General features: G+C 41.4%; 6 protein-coding genes across 6 annotated transcripts in view; all 6 read left to right on the plus strand.

Annotated features, from left to right (window-relative positions):
• The window catches only part of LOC308367035 (protocadherin gamma-A3-like), a gene marked incomplete at both ends in the record, with an annotated part of 261,143 nt that overhangs the window by 99,427 nt on the left and 140,477 nt on the right, over nucleotides 1–21,239 (plus strand). The gene's annotated exons all lie outside the window — the stretch shown is intronic.
• LOC308366506 (protocadherin alpha-2-like) lies at nucleotides 74–6,437 on the plus strand (the record flags this gene model as incomplete). The annotated part of the gene is made up of 3 exons (XM_080840226.1): nucleotides 74–1,660; nucleotides 5,522–6,313; nucleotides 6,408–6,437. The coding sequence occupies 3 exons, from the start codon at nucleotides 74–76 to the stop codon at nucleotides 6,435–6,437; spliced, it is 2,409 nt and encodes an 802-aa protein (XP_080696352.1).
• On the plus strand, nucleotides 6,972–9,362 carry LOC308366936 (protocadherin alpha-10-like; the record flags this gene model as incomplete). The annotated part of the gene is made up of 1 exon (XM_080840737.1): nucleotides 6,972–9,362. The coding sequence occupies one exon, from the start codon at nucleotides 6,972–6,974 to the stop codon at nucleotides 9,360–9,362; it is 2,391 nt and encodes a 796-aa protein (XP_080696863.1).
• LOC308366937 (protocadherin alpha-8-like) lies at nucleotides 10,032–12,413 on the plus strand (the record flags this gene model as incomplete). The annotated part of the gene is made up of 1 exon (XM_080840738.1): nucleotides 10,032–12,413. The coding sequence occupies one exon, from the start codon at nucleotides 10,032–10,034 to the stop codon at nucleotides 12,411–12,413; it is 2,382 nt and encodes a 793-aa protein (XP_080696864.1).
• LOC308366507 (protocadherin alpha-3-like) lies at nucleotides 13,185–15,611 on the plus strand (the record flags this gene model as incomplete). Its single annotated transcript, XM_080840227.1, has 1 exon — nucleotides 13,185–15,611. The coding sequence occupies one exon, from the start codon at nucleotides 13,185–13,187 to the stop codon at nucleotides 15,609–15,611; it is 2,427 nt and encodes an 808-aa protein (XP_080696353.1).
• LOC308366938 (protocadherin alpha-3-like) lies at nucleotides 16,387–18,759 on the plus strand (the record flags this gene model as incomplete). Its single annotated transcript, XM_080840739.1, has 1 exon — nucleotides 16,387–18,759. One exon carries the CDS (start codon nucleotides 16,387–16,389, stop codon nucleotides 18,757–18,759), a length of 2,373 nt encoding a protein of 790 aa, XP_080696865.1.

Below are 21,239 nucleotides of genomic sequence, written 5' to 3' on the forward strand. Positions count from 1 at the left end.
TTTGGGCTTTGATGGATGGCATACCGATGCCTTTTGGATATATTTATTGTTGGTCCGTTTGATTAGCACCGCAATGGCTGTGCGGAAACAGATGGAAAGCTTGTGGATTCGAGGCTTTGTCCTGCTTTGTGTTTGTGAATGGTCTGCAGCGCAGATTTCGTACTCCGTCTCGGAAGAGGTTGATAAGGGTACTTTTGTGGGGAATATTGCAAAGGATCTAAACCTCAGCCTACAAGACTTGCAATCAAGAGGACTTCGGATTGTATCAGGACATTCTAAGAGGTATTTTGAGGTGAATTTGCAAACTGGTGTTCTCCACGTCAGCGATAGGATAGACAGAGAGGAATTATGTCCAAATGCAGTTACGTGCTCTTTAAATATCGAGGCAATACTGAGCAATCCTATGCATCTTCACCGAATCGAAATAAATATTCTTGATATAAACGATCACGCGCCAGTTTTTCTAGAAAAAGTCCATACATTGAATATCACCGAGTTGGCTTATTCCGGTGAAAGGTTCCCGTTACCCATAGCAAATGATGCGGATGTAGGTTCTTACTCAGTTAAGAACTACAAGCTTGGTCCCAATGAATATTTCTCTCTTGATGTTCAGAGTGGTGGCGAGCAAAGTGTATCAGCCGAATTATTGCTTACAAAACCTTTAGACAGAGAAAAACAGTCTGTAGTTCAGCTGACGCTAACTGCTGTTGATGGGGGTAAGCCTCCAAAAACGGGGACCTTACAAATTATTGTAAACGTTGTAGATGTAAACGACAATAGTCCAGTATTCAGCAAACCTCTGTACAAAGTCCGTGTCAGTGAAAATGTTCCTTTCGGTACTACTATTATCACACTGAATGCAACAGATTTGGATGAGGGAGTTAATTCTGAGCTTGTTTATTCATTAATCGGGAGGGGAAGTTCGAGCGCTTCTGACATGTTTGCCATAAATTCGGCAACTGGAGAGATTACTGTCAAAGGAAGCTTAGATTACGAGGAAACTGCCGCATATGAAATACGAGCTCAGGTCATGGACCGTGGCCATTCTCCTCGTAGCACGCACTGTAAAGTCTTGGTTGAAGTGGTTGACCTCAATGATAATTCTCCTGAAATCATAGTTACGTCACTTATGAGTCCAGTGAAAGAAAATGCAGAGATGGGAACTGTAGTTGCTCTGGTGACTGTTACTGATAAAGACAGCGAGAAGAATGGCCAGACAAAGTTAGAGACCCTGGGTTCCGTTCCGTTTAAATTGAAGTCGTCTTATAAAAATTACTATTCCTTGGTTGTTGACGGCCCTTTGGACAGAGAAAGCGCTTCTCAGTACAACGTCACCCTCACAGCTAAAGATGAAGGAACCCCACCTCTCTCCAGCACCAGTGTACTCACTGTGCATGTATCTGATGTTAATGACAATGCGCCTCTTTTTCAAAACCCCGTACTTAACGTTTATGTTAAAGAGAACAGCGAAGTGGGTGCCATAATTTACACTGTCTCGGCTTTCGATTCGGATGTTGATGACAATGCAAAAATATCTTACTCATTAATAGAGGGATCAACGAAAACATTTCCAGTGAATTCGGCAGTTAATATAAATCAAGATACTGGAGATATATATGCATTGCAGTCATTAAATTATGAGGAAGTAAAAACAATGCAATTAAGAGTTCAGGCCACAGACTTTGGTGTACCACCGTTAAGTTCTAACGCGACCCTAAACATTTTTATTCTTGATGAGAATGACAACAGTCCTGTGGTTCTTCCTCCTTATTCTGAGCAAGGCTCTGTTAACACCGAAAACGTCCCTTATTCTGCTGAAGCGGGATATTTTGTGGGCAAGATCAGGGCTGTAGACGCAGACTCTGGATATAATGCACTCCTTTCTTATCACATCTCTGAACCCAAAGGAAATAACCTCTTCCGAATTGGAACCAGCAGTGGGGAAATCAGGACTAAGAGGCGAATGAGTGACAATGACCTGAAAACACACCCGTTGGTCATTTTGGTCTCTGATAACGGAGAGCCTTCGCTGTCAGCAACTGTTTCCATTGATGTAGCAGTGGCTGAAGCCATGGGAGAAATAAAGACTCAGTTCAGAAATGTTCCAGTAAAGGATGATACATTTTCTGATTTAAATCTTTATTTACTGATCGCCATTGTCTCAGTGTCGGTCATCTTTTTACTGAGTCTCATCAGCTTGATAGCTGTGAAATGCCACAGGACAGACAGTAATTTCAGTGACTACAACCCCCCAATGATCACCACACATCCTGATGGAACCTGGTCTTACTCCAAATCTACACAGCAGTATGACGTGTGTTTTAGCTCCGACACACTGAAGAGTGATGTAGTAGTTTTCCCAGGACCTTTTCCGCCTGCAGATGCAGAGCTCATCAGTATCAATGGAGGGGAGACTTTTAGCAGGACACAAACACTTCCTAATAAAGAGAAGGTAAGGCTGATTCTACTCATACATTGTAAATTAGTCGATGCCAACCAATGCTGTGCATTTGTATTACATTCATTCGAAACATACATTCTCAGGTATTTCTCTGTTTTGCTGTCTAACTAAATGACATTATGCCACCAACTATGGAAGATGTGTACTGGTGTCATTAAGTCATATCCAACTCCCATCACCTACAGTATTGATACTCTTCCCTTTCATGTATGTAGTAGCTTTCCGAAAGAGAACTGTCATTTAATGATGACAGACAAGTAGGCAGCTGCTATAAAACATTCAGACAGATTGGGTCTCATGACTTTGGTCTACTGCTGGCACCTTCTCAGTCCCTTTCGTAATCAGATATAAGATCTTGAGATTTCAAGGCTGCAGGATGGTGATTTTATAGTGATGAAAAATTATAGATGTGTTGTCATGGTCATCCTTTTTGTTAGAGAGTTAATTCAATAATTGTTAGGTGTTTCTTAATCTTAAAAATACTGTAATAATGCAGAGCAGGACCTCACACAGAGCCATACATATCATTGATTTTCAATGGATTCTCCCCCACAACATTGAGGATAAGCAGGCCAGATCGGCTCCATGGAGCAGGATTAAGAACCTATGGCCTAGTTTTCATTGGACATGTTGTATATGGTCCTCCAGTTTGGGGGATCATTTACAAACTGGAGTTCATGTTTTGTTCAAAGTTCAAATCCCCATGCATGTATTTGCCTACTTCAGTGACAAAAAGAAATAATTTATGTAATATAACAAATACAATATATTATATAGCAAATCAGTAAAGTAATCATAATTTAATTCAAATCAGATCATCAGTATACACAACCTGATTTGCATGTTTAGTGTTACAATACGAAATCATTGTGATGTCTTTAAGTAACCATTCATTTTTGCATTTAACGCCTGTTTCAACGTTGTTCCCAGTCAATTTCAAGAATCATATTACTGCAAATAAACTGCTGCTGTTATTTGAACTTTCACTGTAAGGAATCTGTTCATTTTTATTGGGAGGCATCAGAGTATAATCCACACAGCATCTATGTTAAAGCGAACGCAGATGGATACATTGGGTAACTGTCCATGGTGCTGGAATTGTAGATTGACTTCTGGCCCACTGTACTGTAAGGCGACCTCCAGTTTTCGTGTTAGTTTTGCATACAAATTGTAAGAACTATCGATCATTTATATTGTTGGGTTTAATTTAGATCATTGTAAACATAAATACTGTAGTATTATCCGTTAAATCAGTCTCATGGTTTGGCTTTCTCCACACGGTGTCACTGGCGACCCACAGTGTGATACTGGCTTGTTGTGACTCCGCCTTGTTTGGGAGGAGGGTTTTGGGCCGGGCAGAGGTCTTTGTTCCAGAGACGAGTATAACGGAGATGCGAATACAGTGTTATGATCTTGGAAAATATTCTGTATGGGGATGCAGGTACATAGACTCTAAGTACTATAATTTACCGTTGATGGATTATGGCGCCTGTTTTGAAGCGAGGATACAACTTCGTATGTTACTCCTTGCTTTTTGGTCTATGGAGTATCGTGTCAGGACAGTTGGTGTATACCGTTTCGGAAGAGACAAACCCTGGAATTACTGTTGGAAACCTTGCAAAGGATTTGAACCTTAATGTGGAAGATCTTGTGCGTCGGGGATTTCAGATAGTGGATGGACCCAATAAGAGGTATTTTGAGTTGAATGGAAAAACTGGTAATATCCAAATTCGGGAACGAATAGACAGGGAAGGACTATGCGGACGAGGCTTAAAATGCTCTTTTGAATTAGAAGCCATTGTTCAGTCGCCCCTGAATATGTATCGTTTTGAAATAAATGTTTTAGACATTAACGATAATGCACCTACGTTTCGCTTATCGGACAGTCAGATAAATGTTTCAGAGCTGGCTTTTCCGGGTGAGAGATTTTCTTTACCAATTGCATATGACGCAGATGTGGGTAGTAACTCGGTGAAAAGCTATAAGCTGAGCCCGAATGAATACTTCTCCATCGATGTGCATAGCGGAGGCGACACTGTGTCTGCCGAGTTAGTGCTACAAAAGCCGTTAGATCGAGAGAAGCTTTCATTGATTCAGCTCATTCTCACGGCTGTAGATGGAGGAAAGCCCCCAAGATCCGGAACAACTAAAATTGTGGTTAACGTTATAGATGTGAATGACAACATTCCCGTTTTTACTAAAGCCCTTTATAAAGCACATATTCACGAGAATGTTCTGCCCGGTACACCTGTTATTACTGTACAGGCTAATGACTTGGATGAAGGCATAAATGGCGAAATCATGTTTTCAATTGTAAACCACGACAGCTCGAATAAAATTAATGCTTTCACCATTAACCCTCTTACAGGCGAGATAACAGTAAGAGGGGAGTTAGATCACGAAGCCAGCGCTGCAATAGAGATTCGAGTTCAGGCAACTGATAAGGGACAGAACCCACGTGCTGCATTTTGTAAAGTGCTTGTTGAAATACTTGATATAAATGACAATGTCCCTGAAATATCTGTTACATCATTAGTTAATGTTATCCAAGAGGATTCGTCTGTAGGCACAATGGTTGGATTATTAACAGTAAAAGATTCTGACGCTGGAAAAAACGGTGTAGTAATTTTGAAGATACTAGGCTCAGTGCCATTCAGAATTGACAAAACTTACAAAAATAGATACTCGTTAATGGTTGATGGGCCACTGGACAGAGAGAAGACGTCTCATTATAATGTTACTATAAGAGCAACAGACGAGGGGACCCCTCCTCTCTCCAGTACCAGTGTTATTACCGTTCGTGTTTCTGATGTTAACGATAATGCACCGCAATTCCTCGAACCCATAATAAATATTTATGTAAAAGAGAACAGTCCTGTTGGCTCTGTACTTCACACCGTATCAGCTTTTGATCCAGATGTAGGCAATAACGCAAATATAGTATATTCATTGGTTGAAAACTCATTGAAAAGCACAGCACCTGCAGTTAATATTAACTCAGTCACTGGAGAGATACACGCTGTGCAATCATTTAACTTTGAGGAAACTAAAAGCCTTCAGTTTCAAGTTCAAGCTACTGACTCTGGTGTGCCTCCTCAGAGGAGCAACGCCACTGTTAACGTTTTCATTTTAGATGAGAATGACAACTCTCCTTCCGTTCTTCCTCCATATTCAGAGCATGGCTCCATTAACAGCGAGAACATTCCCTACAGTGCGGAAGCAGGATACTTTGTGGCCAAGATCAGGGCTGTAGACGCAGACTCTGGATATAACGCGCTGCTTTCTTATCACATCTCTGAACCTAAAGGAAATAATCTCTTCCGAATCGGAACCAGCAATGGAGAAATCAGGAGTAAAAGGCGCATGAGCGACAATGACATGAAAACTCACCCTTTAGTGATTTTGGTTTCTGATAATGGAGAGCCTTCACTGTCAGCGACTGTTTCTATTGATGTTGTTGTTGTTGAAAGTACAGGAGGAATTCAAACACAGTTTAGACATGTTCCTGTTAAGGATGACACATTTACGGATTTAAACTTTTATTTGCTTATCGCCATTGTCTCAGTGTCGGTCATCTTTTTACTGAGTCTCATCAGCTTGATAGCTGTAAAATGCCACAGGACAGACAACAGTTTTAGTGACTACAACCCCCCAATGATCACCACACATCCTGATGGAACCTGGTCCTACTCCAAATCTACACAGCAGTATGACGTGTGTTTTAGCTCTGACACACTGAAAAGTGACGTAGTAGTTTTTCCCGCACCGTTTCCACCTGCGGATGCGGAGCTGATCAGTATTAATGGAGGAGATACTTTCGGCAGGACACAAACGCTTCCAAACCAAGAGAAGGTAAGAACATTGCCTATTTGTTCTAGTTCCGTTATCTGAATATCTGCAAAACGTGAAACAGTAGTAAGCCTCTCAGCCTTTTTGTGAGGTCCAGTTTGGTATGCAGAGGCTGGTGCTGTTTTAAGAACGCTAAATGGTAACTCTCCATGGCGCTTAGCTGATAACCTTTTGAGATGCAAAGTGTTAATCAACGAAACGTTCAACAAGTGCATTTTAATTAACTGCATTGTGTTTCACTGGCATATTCCCCATATTGTACATCCACAGATTTCTTTAATAATACAATTGGAAACTTTCTACTTTACACATTCGATTAATATTGAATTATTTATACTATCATTTTCTGTCTTGATATGACGACGTTAGGCCTTGAGAGTTTTAACCATAGCAGCATGCATTCTATGCACGTTCGTTTGTACAGAATGAGCCGAACCAGTGGTCAGCCACACGGTGTCACCAGCGATCTGCGGATAACATTTGTTGCTCGGTATTGTGAGGCTCCTCCTTATTTTCGGAAGGGTTTGTGACAGCACAGTCGGCTTTGTTCAGTTACGGAGAAAATGCTTCGACGGTGGTCATCATTACTTTCGTGAAAACGTTTATTTCGAAATGCAAAAACACTTTCTTCGCCTACATCAAACTATAGTCATTACTGAATATGGCTTGGAAAGGCATCCTGTGGATTTCTGTAAACATTTGCTTGTGGAATATTGTGTGGGGGCAGACTGTTTATTCCGTTTCGGAGGAGACGAACACCGGCACCGCGGTTGGAAATCTCGCAAAGGATTTAAATCTGGATGTGAATGAACTTGAGTCTCGTGGATTTGAGATAGTCTCTGGACCCAACAAGAGGTATTTCGACGTGAATGTGAAAACTGGAGTTCTTCATGTTAAAGATAGAATTGACAGGGAAGGGCTGTGTGGACGAAGCTTAAAATGCTCATTGGAACTGGAAGCCATTCTTAACTCACCACTGAATATGTATCGCTTCGAGGTAAACATTTTAGACATCAACGATAACGCGCCCGCTTTTCGCACATCATCTTTGTCCATAAACATTTCAGAATCAGCCTTTCCAGGGCAGAGGTTTACATTGCCTCGTGCCCATGATGCGGATGTGAGTAGTAACTCGGTGAAGACCTACAAGCTGAGCCCGAATGAACACTTTTCTTTAGACGTGCAGAGCGGGGGTGACAGTGTGTCTGCAGAATTACTGCTGCAGAAAGCTGTAGACCGAGAAAAGCAGAATTTGATCAAACTCACAATAACCGCAATTGATGGTGGAAAACCCTCCAGATCAGGGTCAATGAGTATTGTTGTAAATGTTATAGATGTAAATGACAATGTCCCCATATTCAGTAAACAGCTTTATAAAACTAAAGTCACGGAGAATGCACCTATTGGTACATCAGTGATTACAGTCCATGCTACAGATTTAGACGAGGGTTTAAATGGTGAAATCATGTATTCTTTTATAAATCACGACGATGACAATAATATTGATGTTTTTGAAATCAATAAGTCGACTGGGGAAATCACAGTAAATGGGGAAGTAGACTTTGAGAAAAATAATGCAATTGAAATTCACGTGAAAGCAGAGGACAAAGGCTCCACCCCCGGAGTATCACATTGTAAAGTTCTGGTAGAAATAGTGGATGTTAACGACAACTCGCCCGTTATATCAATAACGTCTTTAGCTGATCAAGTAAAAGAGGATGCTAAGGCGGACACTATGGTTGGCCTGATCACTGTAATAGACGGCGATGCTGGGCAAAATGGTGCTGTAAAGCTTAGTCTCCTAGAGTCTGTTCCGTTTAGAATACAAAACACATACAAAAACAAATATGCCTTGGTTGTGGATGGGCCGCTGGATAGAGAGCGATTATCTCAGTACGAGATCAGCGTGCAAGCTACAGATGAAGGGAGTCCGCCTCTCTCTAGCACCAGCCGTATTACTGTCCATATATCTGATGTTAACGACAATGCCCCTGCCTTTCCGGAGCCTGTTATTAATGTTTATGTAAAAGAAAACAGTGGCGCTGGTGCTGTGATTTTTACAGTGTCTGCTTTTGACCCGGATATGAATGATAATGCCAAAATAGCTTATACATACCTGGAAGCCTCGGGAAAAGGCTTCCCTGTTACGTCTGCTGTGAACATCAATTCGGACACTGGTGAGATTTATGCCCTTCAGTCTTTCAATTATGAGGAAATTAAATCATTTACCTTTAAAGTTCAGGCCACAGACTCTGGTTCACCCCCACTTAGCAACAATGTTACCGTGAATGTATTTGTTCTGGATGAGAATGACAATAGTCCTGTGGTCCTTCCACCATATTCTGAGCATGGGTCAGTAAACACTGAAAATATTCCTTATTCTGCGGAAGCTGGATACTTTGTGGCCAAACTCAGAGCTGTGGACGCAGACTCTGGATATAACGCGCTGCTTTCTTATCACATCTCTGAACCCAAAGGAAATAACCTCTTTCGTATTGGAACCAGCAGCGGGGAAATCAGGACTAAGAGGCGAATGAGTGATAGTGACCTTAAAACTCACCCTTTGGTCATTCTGGTTTCTGATCATGGAGAGACTTCATTGTCAGCGACTGTCTCCATTGATGTTGTTGTTATGGAAAATGCAGATGAACTAAAGACTCAATTTAGACATATACCTGCAAAGGACGACACATTTTCCGACATGAATCTTTATTTGTTGGTTGCTATAATCTCAGTATCAGTGATATTTTTACTGAGTCTCATCAGCTTGATAGCTGTAAAATGCCACAGGACAGACAACAGTTTCAGTGACTACAACCCCCCAATGATCACCACACATCCTGATGGAACCTGGTCTTACTCCAAGTCTACACAGCAGTATGACGTGTGTTTTAGCTCAGACACACTGAAGAGTGACGTTGTAGTTTTCCCAGCTCCATATCCACCGGCAGATGCGGAACTGATCAGTATTAATGGCGGGGACACTTATAATCGGACACAAACCCTCCCTAATAAAGAAAAGGTAAGACTGAAAATATGCAGTTGTGCATGAGTTTTGATCTTGATAGTTGTTGAATGTCTCTTTTCACATTTGATGTTATAAGAAAATCATGTATTTTAAGTAATTACAAGGTTTTAGCAGTTCTGTGAGGAGTCTTATCTGTTGCTATTTGGCGATAGAATAAATGTGCGGTTGTCTCTGCATTTAAAGCAGTTTTTTGACTATAGCTTTGGACCTTAGTGTTAGTTCATGCATCGAATAATGCAAACACAGGGCTACTGTCCATGGTGCTGGACCTGTACGCTTATGGTATTAGCACCAATGGTAGCATGCTAACAGGCATTTTTGCACATTTACCCTGTCATCAACTCTATATAGTACATAGTATAGCGGTGATGTCGGGTGGGTTGTCAGAACCTGTGGAATTTGAGAAACATGGGTGCTCTTTGCTTCATCTGACACATATTATTTCAACTGAATAAGTTTAAATGGTGTCCACATGGTGTCACCAGCGACCCGCTGGGTAATTTTCGCCTGGCTGTTTCCCGAAGCTCCTCCTCACTTGGGAGGAGTGTCCATGTCCTGACAGAGGCTTTGTTCGGGAGATACGTAAAGCTAAAGCTCGGATGTGCAGCTACACGAATTAATGTTTGGCTCAAATTATTCACAGTAATGCGTTTAAACACATTTCTACAACCCTATCTCTTCAGTTGACGGACTATGGCGCTGATATCTTCCCAAGGATTTCATTTAGGGATATTAATCTCTCTCTTTCTCGGTTCCTGGAGTATTGTGTCCGCGCAGATCGTGTATACCCTTTCGGAGGAGACGAATCAAGGAACGACTGTTGGAAATTTAGCCAAGGATTTGAACCTTAATGTGCAAGATCTTGAACATCGAGGATTTCAAATAGTGGATGGACCTTATAAGAGGTACTTTGATCTAAATTCGAAAACTGGTGTTCTCCATGTCCGGGAGAAAATAGACAGAGATGAGCTATGTGTACGGAGCTTAAAGTGCCCCTTAGAATTAGAGGCCATTGTAAACTCTCCACTGAATATGTATCGGTTTGAAGTAAATCTGTCCGACATAAATGACAACCCACCTCTATTTATTTCGTCTCTTCATCAAATTAATATGTCGGAGTCAGCTGTTGCAGGCGAAAGGTTCTCTTTGCCCGTTGCATATGACAAAGATGTTGGCAGTAACTCGGTTAAAAATTATAAGATAAGCTCGAACGAGCACTTTTCTTTAGACATTCAGCACGGAGGAGAGAGTGTGTCCGCAGAGTTAGTGTTACAGAAAGCCTTAGACAGGGAAAAACAATCTGTGATACATCTAACCCTTACTGCTTTCGACGGTGGAAAGCCTGCCAAGTCTGGGACGGCAAAAATAATAGTCAACGTCATGGACGTTAATGACAATATCCCCGTGTTCAGCAAGCCTTTATACAAAGCCCAGGTTAATGAAAATGTGCCTCCCGGGAAGCCCGTGCTTATAGTTAAAGCTAATGATTTGGACGATGGCATAAACGGTGAAATTGTGTATTCGTTTGTAAACCCGGGTAATATTAATAAGATAAGCATATTCACCATTGATCGTCACACGGGTGAAATCACAGTGGGCGGAGACTTAGACCATGAAACAAATCCTGCCGTGGAAATTCGCGTTCAAGCCACTGACAGAGGACATAGTCCACGCGCTGGATTTTGTAAAGTACTAGTTGAAATTCTTGACGTGAATGACAATGTCCCTGAAATATCTGTAACGTCACTAGTAAACATTATCAAAGAAGATTCCCCTGTAGGTACAATGGTTGGATTAATAACTGTTAAAGATGCTGATGCCGGTCAAAATGGTGCCGTGAATCTAAAGATTCTCGGCTCAGTGCCATTTAAGATTGCCAGTACCTACAAAAATAGGTACTCCCTAACGGTAGATAGCCCGCTAGACAGGGAGAAGATAACTGAATATAATGTCACCCTAAAAGCGACAGATGAGGGAGCCCCTCCTCTCGCCAGTACCAGTGTTATTACTATACGCCTTTCGGATATTAATGATAATGCACCTCAGTTCTCAGAGCCTGTCATAAATGTTTATGTGAAAGAGAATAGTCCTGTTAACTCCATAATTTATATAGTCTCAGCATTTGATCCGGATGTAGACGACAATGCAAAATTGTCATATTCACTCGGTGAAAATGTTTCGAAAAGCGTAGCCTCAGCACTTAGTATTAACTCCGTCACTGGTGATATACTCGCATTGCAGTCTTTTAACTTTGAGGAAACTAAAAGCTTTCAGTTTCAAGTTCAGGCTACTGACTCTGGTGTGCCTCCTCAGAGGAGCAACGCCACTGTTAACCTTTTTATTTTAGATGAGAATGACAACTCTCCTTCCGTTCTGCCTCCATATTCAGAGCATGGCTCAATTAATAGCGAGAACATTCCCTATAGGGCGGAAGCAGGATACTTTGTGGGCATGATCAGGGCTGTAGACGCAGACTCTGGATATAACGCGCTGCTTTCTTATCACATCTCTGAACCCAAAGGAAATAACCTCTTCCGAATCGGAACCAGCAACGGAGAAATCAGGACTAAAAGGCGCATGAGCGACAATGACATGAAAACTCATCCTTTAGTGATTTTGGTTTCTGATAACGGAGAGCCTTCTTTGTCAGCTACAGTTTCTATTGACGTTGTTGTTGTTGAAAGTACAGGAGAAATTCAGACTCCGTCTAGACATGGTCCTGTTAAGGATGATACGTTTTCGGATTTAAATCTGTATTTGCTGATCGCCATTGTCTCAGTGGCGGTCATCTTTCTACTGAGTCTCATCAGTTTGATAGCTGTGAAATGCCACAGGACAGACAGTAGTTTCAGTGACTACAACCCCCCAATGATCACCACACATCCTGATGGAACCTGGTCTTACTCCAAATCTACACAGCAGTATGACGTGTGTTTTAGCTCTGACACACTGAAGAGTGACATGGTAGTCTTCCCCACACCATTTCCTCCGGCAGACGCAGAACTGATTAGTATTAATGGAGGGGAAACTTTCTCAAGGACACAAACTCTCCCCAACCAAGAAAAGGTAAGGTGAAGGCTGGTGAACACAGACTGAAGTTGACTGATCGTGTCTTGAAGCATGAACCCAACTGTTTTATACTGTGAGAGCTGTCCATGGTGCTGCAGTGTTCTTTTTTTGACTGGACTCTTTCATCTATATCTCTATCTATCTATCTATATCTATCTCTCTATCAATATATCTTTCTATCCCTCTTTCTATCTACCTGCATATACATGTATTCATTAATATAAACATATGTGTATTTATCTCGAAAAAGGTGAGGGCTGTTCTTATCAGAGAAAAAAAAGTTTTGTTTTTAGGAAACACTCTTTTTGGTATACTGACTGCAAAAGTGTGTGCGTAGCTAGTTTAACGCCATTACAACTAATACAAGAGTAAAGATGATTTTAAATTACTGGGAAAAGTGATGAAAGGGCTTGGTTTTGAGCCAGTCAGTGTTTAAACCCTTAATTGACGAATAGTTTAGTCAGACATGGAAGTAAGGCTTAAGTTTTCGGAATGGACCTTGTATTTGGTTTGAATTACTTTAAATAACTATACATTTTTTTTGTGGCAAGCATCTACAATATATCCACACGGTGTCACTAGCCGTCCACAGTGTGAATAACAGCTTCGACTCCTCCCATTTTGAGCAGGAGGGGCTCAGTGTTGCACAGGGCTTTGTTCGGGAGGAGTATAGTGCGGTTCTCGGCTCTCGAAGTCAACGGAGACTGTATATTACCCAACCATGTGTTTCTTTTCTATAAAAGAGTTATAGCAGCTCATTGTAACGATTACGGGAATATGCGGGACCAGGAATATCGTCCGTGGATACATTCTGTATTGTTGTTTCATCTTTGCAGTGTTTCGTTTGGACAAACAGTATACTCTGTCTCAGAGGAGACAAATACGGGGACAACGGTCGGGAATTTAGCGAAGGATTTAAACTTGGATATAAAGGACCTTGCCATTCGTGGATTTCAAATTGTATCCGGACCTAATAAGAGGTATTTTGACGTAAATATTGGAACTGGAATTTTACAGACAAAAGAGAGGATAGATAGAGATGAAATATGTGGGCGAAGTACAAAGTGCACTTTGGAATTGGAAGCAATTGCTAACTCACCTTTGGCTATGTATCGTTTCGACGTTAATATTTTAGATATTAATGACAATCCACCCATATTTCCTGCGACGACTGAATATTTGAATATTTTTGAGTTAGCTCTTCCAGGAGAGAGGTTTACATTACCTCAAGCACACGATGCGGATGTGGGTAGCAACTCCGTGAAGAGCTATAAGCTGCAGACAAATGAGCACTTCTCCCTCGATGTACAGAATGGGGAAGAAAATATATCCCCTGAGCTGGTTCTCCAAAAAGCTTTGGACCGAGAAAAGCAGCCTACTATAAGTCTTATATTGACTGCTTTAGATGGCGGAAAACCTCCTCAATCCGGAACATTAAAGATTCTTGTCAGAATACAAGACGCCAACGACAATATCCCGGTTTTCAATAAACAGCTTTACAAAGCTCTTGTGTCAGAAAATGCTCCAAATGGCACATCTGTTATCACAGTCCACGCTACTGACTTAGATGAAGGACTTAATGGAGACATTATTTACTCATTTGTTAGGCGAGCCAAAAGCAAAGACATAAATGCATTTGCAATCGATCCAGATACTGGTGTGATCACTGTTAACGGCTATATTGATCACGAAACAAATAGTGCCTTTGAAATACGAGTCCAGGCTACAGACAAAGGCCACAACGCACGAGCGGGGTACTGTAAAGTGTTGGTAGAAATTGTAGACATAAATGATAATGCACCTGAATTATCCATAACATCTTCACTTAACACGATAAGAGAGGATGCTCGGGTGGGGACAATGGTGGGATTGATAACGGTTAAAGACGAGGATACTGGTCCAAACGGAGCTGTTCTTCTCAAAATACTTGGTTTGGTTCCGTTTAAAATAGAAAGTACATATAAAAACAAGTACTCTTTATTGTTGAATGGACCTTTGGATAGAGAAAGCGTATCGCAGTATGACGTCACGGTCACTGCTACGGATGAAGGGACTCCTCCTCTTTCTAGCAGTATTATTATTACAGTACACGTTGCTGATGTTAATGATAATGCACCGCGTTTTCCAGACCCGATCATAAATGTGTATGTGAAAGAGAACAGTCAAGTCGGTGGTGTAATTTACAAGGCTTCTGCTGTTGATCTGGATGTAGACGATAATGCTAAAATATCATATTCATTACTCGAGGGGATGATGCGAAGCTTTCCTGTGACATCTGCCATTAATATAAATTCTGATAGTGGTGAGATAAATGCCCTGCAGTCATTCAATTATGAGGAAATTAAAACATTTCAGTTCCAAATAGTTGCTAAAGACGCTGGTGCTCCTTCTCTGAGCAGCAACGCAACAGTAAATGTTTTTATTTTAGATGAGAATGATAACAGTCCAAGCATTCTTCCTCCATATTCAGAGCACGGGTCCGTTAATTCAGAGAACATTCCCTATAGTGCTGAAGTGGGATACTTTGTGGGCAAGATCAGGGCTGTAGACGCAGATTCTGGATATAACGCGCTGCTTTCTTATCACATCTCTGAGCCTAAAGGAAATAACCTCTTCCGAATCGGAACCAGCAATGGGGAAATCAGGACTAAGAGGCGAATGAGTGACAATGACCTGAAAACTCACCCGTTGGTCATTTTGGCTTCTGATCATGGCGAGCCGTCGCTTTCAGCTACTGTATCTATTGACGTTGTGGTTGTTGAAAGTTCCAGCGACATCCAGACACAATTCAAACATGTGCCAAGGAAGGATGACACTTTTTCTGACATGAATTTATATTTGCTTATCGCCATCGCTTCGGTGTCGGTCATATTTTTACTGAGCCTCATCAGCTTGGTAGCTGTAAAATGCCACAGGACAGACAGTAATTTCAGTGACTACAATCCCCCAATGATCACCACACATCCTGATGGAACCTGGTCTTACTCCAAATCTACACAACAGTATGACGTGTGCTTCAGCTCAGACACACTGAAGAGTGACGTAGTAGTTTTCCCCACACCATTTCCGCCTGCAGATGCAGAACTTATAAGTATTAACGGAGGAGATACTTATAATCGGACACAAACACTCCCTAATACAGAAAAGGTAAGAGTAAAAACATGCAGCTGTATATACGGATTGACCTTGATGGTTGTACCTTGAATGTCTCTCTTCACATGTGAATATCATTTGTGTACTTTAGTGTTAGTTCATGCATCGAATAATGTAAACAAGGGGCTACTGTCCATGGTGCTGGACTTGTAGGGATTGTAAGCCGATGTTATTACCACGTATGGTAACATGCTAACAGGCAGTGTGTCCATGTGTTCATGTGGCAGGGTTATATATCAGCTTGCTTATAGCTCCTATTAAGATCTCCAATAGTATAGAGCAGTGATAAAAGCTTCAAGCAGTTACAAATGTACAAAGGGTGTTTAGTCTGCGTTTTTCTGGTCAACATCTAAATCTTCAACAACATAGCTTGTACTCGCACAGCTAAACAGCAGTAATGAGTGCAATTTACGAACAATGATCATCATCACAATGATTTGCTCCTTAACCTTAATCTGGTCCCCACGTATTTTGTGTTGGGTCATACTTGGTTTTACTCTCAGCTTTTTCCTAGTACATTCTGGGGAACTGGTGCAATTCAGAGTTGCTTTTTACTTAATCGGACACATATTATTTCAACAGAATAAGTTTGAATGGTGTCCACATGGTGTCACCAGCGACCCGCTATGTAATTTTAGACTAGTTGTTTCCCGAAGCTCCTCCTCACTAAGGAGGAGTGTCCATGTCCTGACAGAGGCTTTGTTCGGGAGACACGTAAAGCTAAAGCTCGGATGTGCAGCTACGCGAATGAGTGTTTGGCTAAAAATTATTCTCAGCAATGCGTTTAAACACATTTCTACAAACGTATCTCTGCAGTTGATGGACTATGGCGCTGATATCTGACCAAGGATTTCATTTCGGGATATTAATCTCTCTCTTTCTCGGTTCCTGGAGTATTGTGTCGGGGCAGATCGTGTATACCCTTTTGGAGGAAACGAATCCAGGAACGACTGTTGGGAATTTAGCAAAGGATTTTAACCTTAATGTGCAAGATCTTGAGCATCGAGGATTTCAAATAGTGGATGGACCTTATAAGAGGTACTTTGATCTGAATTCGAAGACTGGTATTCTCCATGTCCGGGAGAAAATAGACAGAGATGAGCTCTGTGCGCGGAGCCTAAAGTGCCCCTTAGAATTAGAGGCTATTGTTAACTCTCCATTAAATATGTATCGCTTTGAAGTTAATGTTTCAGATATAAACGACAACGCACCTATTTTTATTTCGTCTGTGCATGAAATAAATGTTTCGGAGTCAGCTTTTCCGGGAGAGAGGTTTTCGTTGCCAGTTGCATATGACAAAGACGTTGGCAGTAATTCGGTTAAGAATTTTAAAATAAGCTCAAACGAACACTTTACTTTGGACATCCAACACGGAGGAGACAGTGTGTCTGCAGAGTTAGTGCTACAGAAAGCACTAGACAGGGAAAAACAATCTAATATACAGCTAACCCTTACCGCTTTAGATGGAGGGAAGCCTTCCAAATCGGGGACAGCAAAAATAATAGTCAACGTTATGGACGTGAATGATAACATTCCTGTATTCAACAAGGTTTTATACAAAACCAAAGTTCAAGAAAATGTACCCCCTGGTACTTCTGTTATCACTGTTAAGGCAAATGATTTAGATGATGGCCTCAATGGTGAAATAGTGTATTCATTCATCAATCCAGGGAATGCCCCCCAGATAAATACATTCGTCATCAATAGCCTAACCGGCGAAATCACAGTAGCCGGAGACTTAGACCATGAAACAAATGCTGCAGTAGAGATTCGTGTTAAGGCCACTGACAGGGGGCATAATCCTCGTGCTGCGTTTTGTAAAGTCCTAGTCGAAGTTATTGATGTAAATGACAATGTTCCTGAAATATCTGTCACATCATTAGCAAATCCCATTAATGAAGATTCGCCTATAGGTACAATGGTAGGATTAATAACTGTAAAAGATGTTGATGCAGGTCAAAATGGAGCTGTGAATCTAAAAATACTAGGCTCAATGCCATTTAGGATAGCCAGTACCTACAAAAATAGGTACTCGTTAATGGTAGATGGCCCTCTGGACAGAGAGAAAATATCGACTTATGATGTCACCATTAAAGCGACAGATGAGGGAACCCCTCCTCTCTCCAGTACCAGTGTTATTGCTATAAGTGTTTCTGATGTAAATGATAATTCACCGCAGTTCTCAGAGCCTGTCATAAACATTTATCTTAAAGAGAACAGCCCTGTTGGCTCCATAATTCACACGGTGTCGGCTTTTGATCCGGACGTAGACGACAATGCTAAGTTGTCATACTCTCTAGGTGAAAATTCGAAAAGTGTTGCACTTAGCATTAACTCCGTCACTGGTGATTTACTTGCACTGCAATCGTTCAACTTTGAGGAAACTAAAAGCCTTCAGTTTCAGGTTCAGGCTACTGACTCCGGTGTGCCTCCTCAGAGGAGCAACGCCACTGTTAACCTTTTTATTTTAGATGAGAATGACAACTCTCCTTCCGTTCTTCCTCCATATTCAGAGCATGGCTCCATTAACAGCGAGAACATTCCCTATAGTGCCGAAGCTGGTTACTTTGTGGGCAAGATCAGGGCTGTAGACGCAGACTCTGGATATAACGCGCTGCTTTCTTATCACATCTCGGAACCCAAAGGAAATAACCTCTTCCGAATCGGAACCAGCAACGGAGAAATCAGGACTAAAAGGCGCATGAGCGACAATGACATGAAAACTCACCCTTTAGTGATTATGGTCTCTGATCACGGGGAGCCTTCTTTGTCAGCTACAGTTTCTATTGACGTTGTTGTTGTTGAAAGTACAGGAGAAATTCCAACTCAGTTTAGACATGTTCCTGTTAAGGACGATACGTTTTCGAATTTAAATATGTATTTGCTTATCGGCATTGTGTCAGTGTCGGTTATCTTTTTACTTAGTCTCATCAGCTTGATAGCTGTAAAATGCCACAGGACGGACAACAGTTTCAGTGACTACAACCCCCCAATGATCACCACACATCCCGATGGAACCTGGTCTTACTCCAAGTCTACACAGCAGTATGACGTGTGTTTTAGCTCCGACACACTGAAGAGTGACATGGTAGTCTTCCCCACACCATATCCCCCAGCAGACGCAGAACTGATTAGTATTAATGGAGGGGAAACTTTCTCCAGGACACAAACTCTCCCCAACCAAGAAAAGGTAAGGTGAAGGCTGGTGAACACAGACTGATGTTGACTGATCGTGTCTTAAAGCATGAACCCCACTGTTTAATACTGTGAGAGCTGTCCATGGTGCTACAGTGTTATCTCTTTCATATATCTATCTCTCTATCTATCTATCTTTCTATCACTCTATCTATCTACCGTAAATCCTCAAATAAAGGCCGGGATTCAATTAGAAGCCGGGCTTCAGATAGTAGCCGGGGTCGTGGTCCATACGGACAAATAAAGGCCGGGCCCCGAATACAAGCCGGGGGTTAAATAAAGTAGCCTACTGGTATATTACTGTAGCCTACCAGCATCAGTCCGTCGGCTCAAGTAGGCATCACAATTTAATTGAATGCATTTCACAAATACATGTTCTCCTCATGTTTAATATTATATTATATAATATTGTTGGCTAATCTCATGGGCTGTTTGCAATAAGAAAAAAAGAAATGTCCCCACGTAGGACTTCTAGGCGAATGTTTAGCCTAAATGCACGTATCGTATAGCCTACTGTTGTTTATCTGTAACGTTTTAGTTGGCTAGGTTACTTTTTCCAGAAGGGATCATAAAGCAGTAGTAGACTTACGTAACTTTGATATTAAATTCAAAGAGATGGTGTTTGCTGATTGCTGAAGAGCATTCGGGAGAAAAAGCAGCAAAGAAGTTTGACATTGACCCGAGACGAATGTGATAGGCTACGACTAGCAGGTGGAGGTAGAAAGAAAGTTAGGCTTGATATCAAACCAGCTCGTTGAATAAATGTTTTCAGTCCGCGATAAGCATAATAGAGTGTCTTGGAAACCTTTCCTCCGTGACTGACAGTGGAGAGACCATAACTCCGATGTTTTATTTTTTACGTTGACACCCCGACCTAAAGAGCTACGCGATGTGCAGGAAGTGTTGAACGCATATGCAATGAATTATATTAGCCTACTGCAATTATGCCCATTATTTAAATAATACAATTCTATAACAGAAGATAAGTAAGAAATAAAGGCCTGCCCCTAATACAAGCCTGCCCCAAATAAAGGCCGGTGCGCTGTGCAGCCTAAGTAAATACAAGCCCCGGCCACTATTTGAGGATTTACGGTATATGTTTTCTTTCTATCTACCTGCATATACATGTATTCATTAATATATACATATGTGTATTTATTTCGAAAAAGCTGAGGGCTGTTTTTATCTGATAGGTAAAACGTTGTGTTTTAAGGAACCAGGGCCATGTATTTTAACGGCCTACGTGGATTTTGGCGACATAGTAGACTCAGTAACACTTTCTATTTACGAGCGTTTCCCGAACATCATCTTAAAGTCAGGTGCACGAGCGCTACTTGCACGATTTCTTAAGTATCTCTTAGGGTGGAGCTGTCCATCACAGTGGTTCTAAAAGTAAAGCAGTCGATGTCAGACGAGTCGATTTTCTCACTTGTGTATACATGGGTTTCTCGGCTACGTCATCACTGGTTGCGTGCGCAATCTCGCGGCAGAAAGAAGCAAGATAACGTTGAAGTGGATGAGAAAGCTGTGGAGGAAGGCAACATGACAGGGAGATGTTGTGTGGTGAACTGCTCTAACAGAGTTGGTAAGATGTTCAGTATACCTAGGAGGAAGCATCCGTTTGCCAGGAAAAATTAAATATCAAATCAAATCAAATATAGAAAAAGGCTCAACAATGTACAAGGTTACGTTTGGGAATATGTTGAGGGTGTGTACAAGCATTCATGGCAACAGAATAGGGAACGGTAGGCTAAATAAGTAATAAACAATACATTTAAACTGGGCTTTCTGTATCCATTTGTATTAGGGTAGATGGCTTTCTGCCGCGGATTTGCGCGCGCAGCCTTCAATGTTTGTATACAAGAAACCCATGTATAGGCTCATGAATGAAGTTCCAATATAACAAGTGTCGACATAAGAACAATACCTCAATAAATATATATATAGGCTAGCGGGTGCCACCCTCTTGATTGATTTCCAGCCCGGCTCAATGACATGGCAATTTCCTAATATTGCAGCCTAACTACACAGTCAGAAAAGCCATCTCCTTAGTTCAATAACATATTATTTTGTATAATCTTTATTTTCAAATACTCAATATTCTTTATTTCTATTTTGATGGGAATAAGCAGGTGAAACAATGACATTCTCATGATGTGCTATACACAGAAACATCGTTTGGATTTCTTCTATAATAGGCCGAACGACGCCCCTGGTGGATTGCATCGCTAAGTGTGAAGTTACTACTGGTCCTGACCACACGTAGAATTCTTCTCAACGAAAGATAAACTTAAGCTAAGTGCGGCGTCGGGAAACCGCTCTGCAACGTAGGATCCCTCTTACGACTGATTTCAAGTCCTTTTTAGCGTTCGGGAAACTAGGCCTTAGTGTCGTAGTAACTCATAGGTAGCTCATGTCTGCACAAGTGGGCGCGTCGTTAGTTTAACGCCATAACAACTTATTAAAGAGTAAACATGATTTTAA

Source organism: Sprattus sprattus (assembly GCF_963457725.1).
Source record: "Sprattus sprattus genome assembly, chromosome: 6".
NCBI classification, from domain to species: domain Eukaryota; kingdom Metazoa; phylum Chordata; class Actinopteri; order Clupeiformes; family Clupeidae; genus Sprattus; species Sprattus sprattus.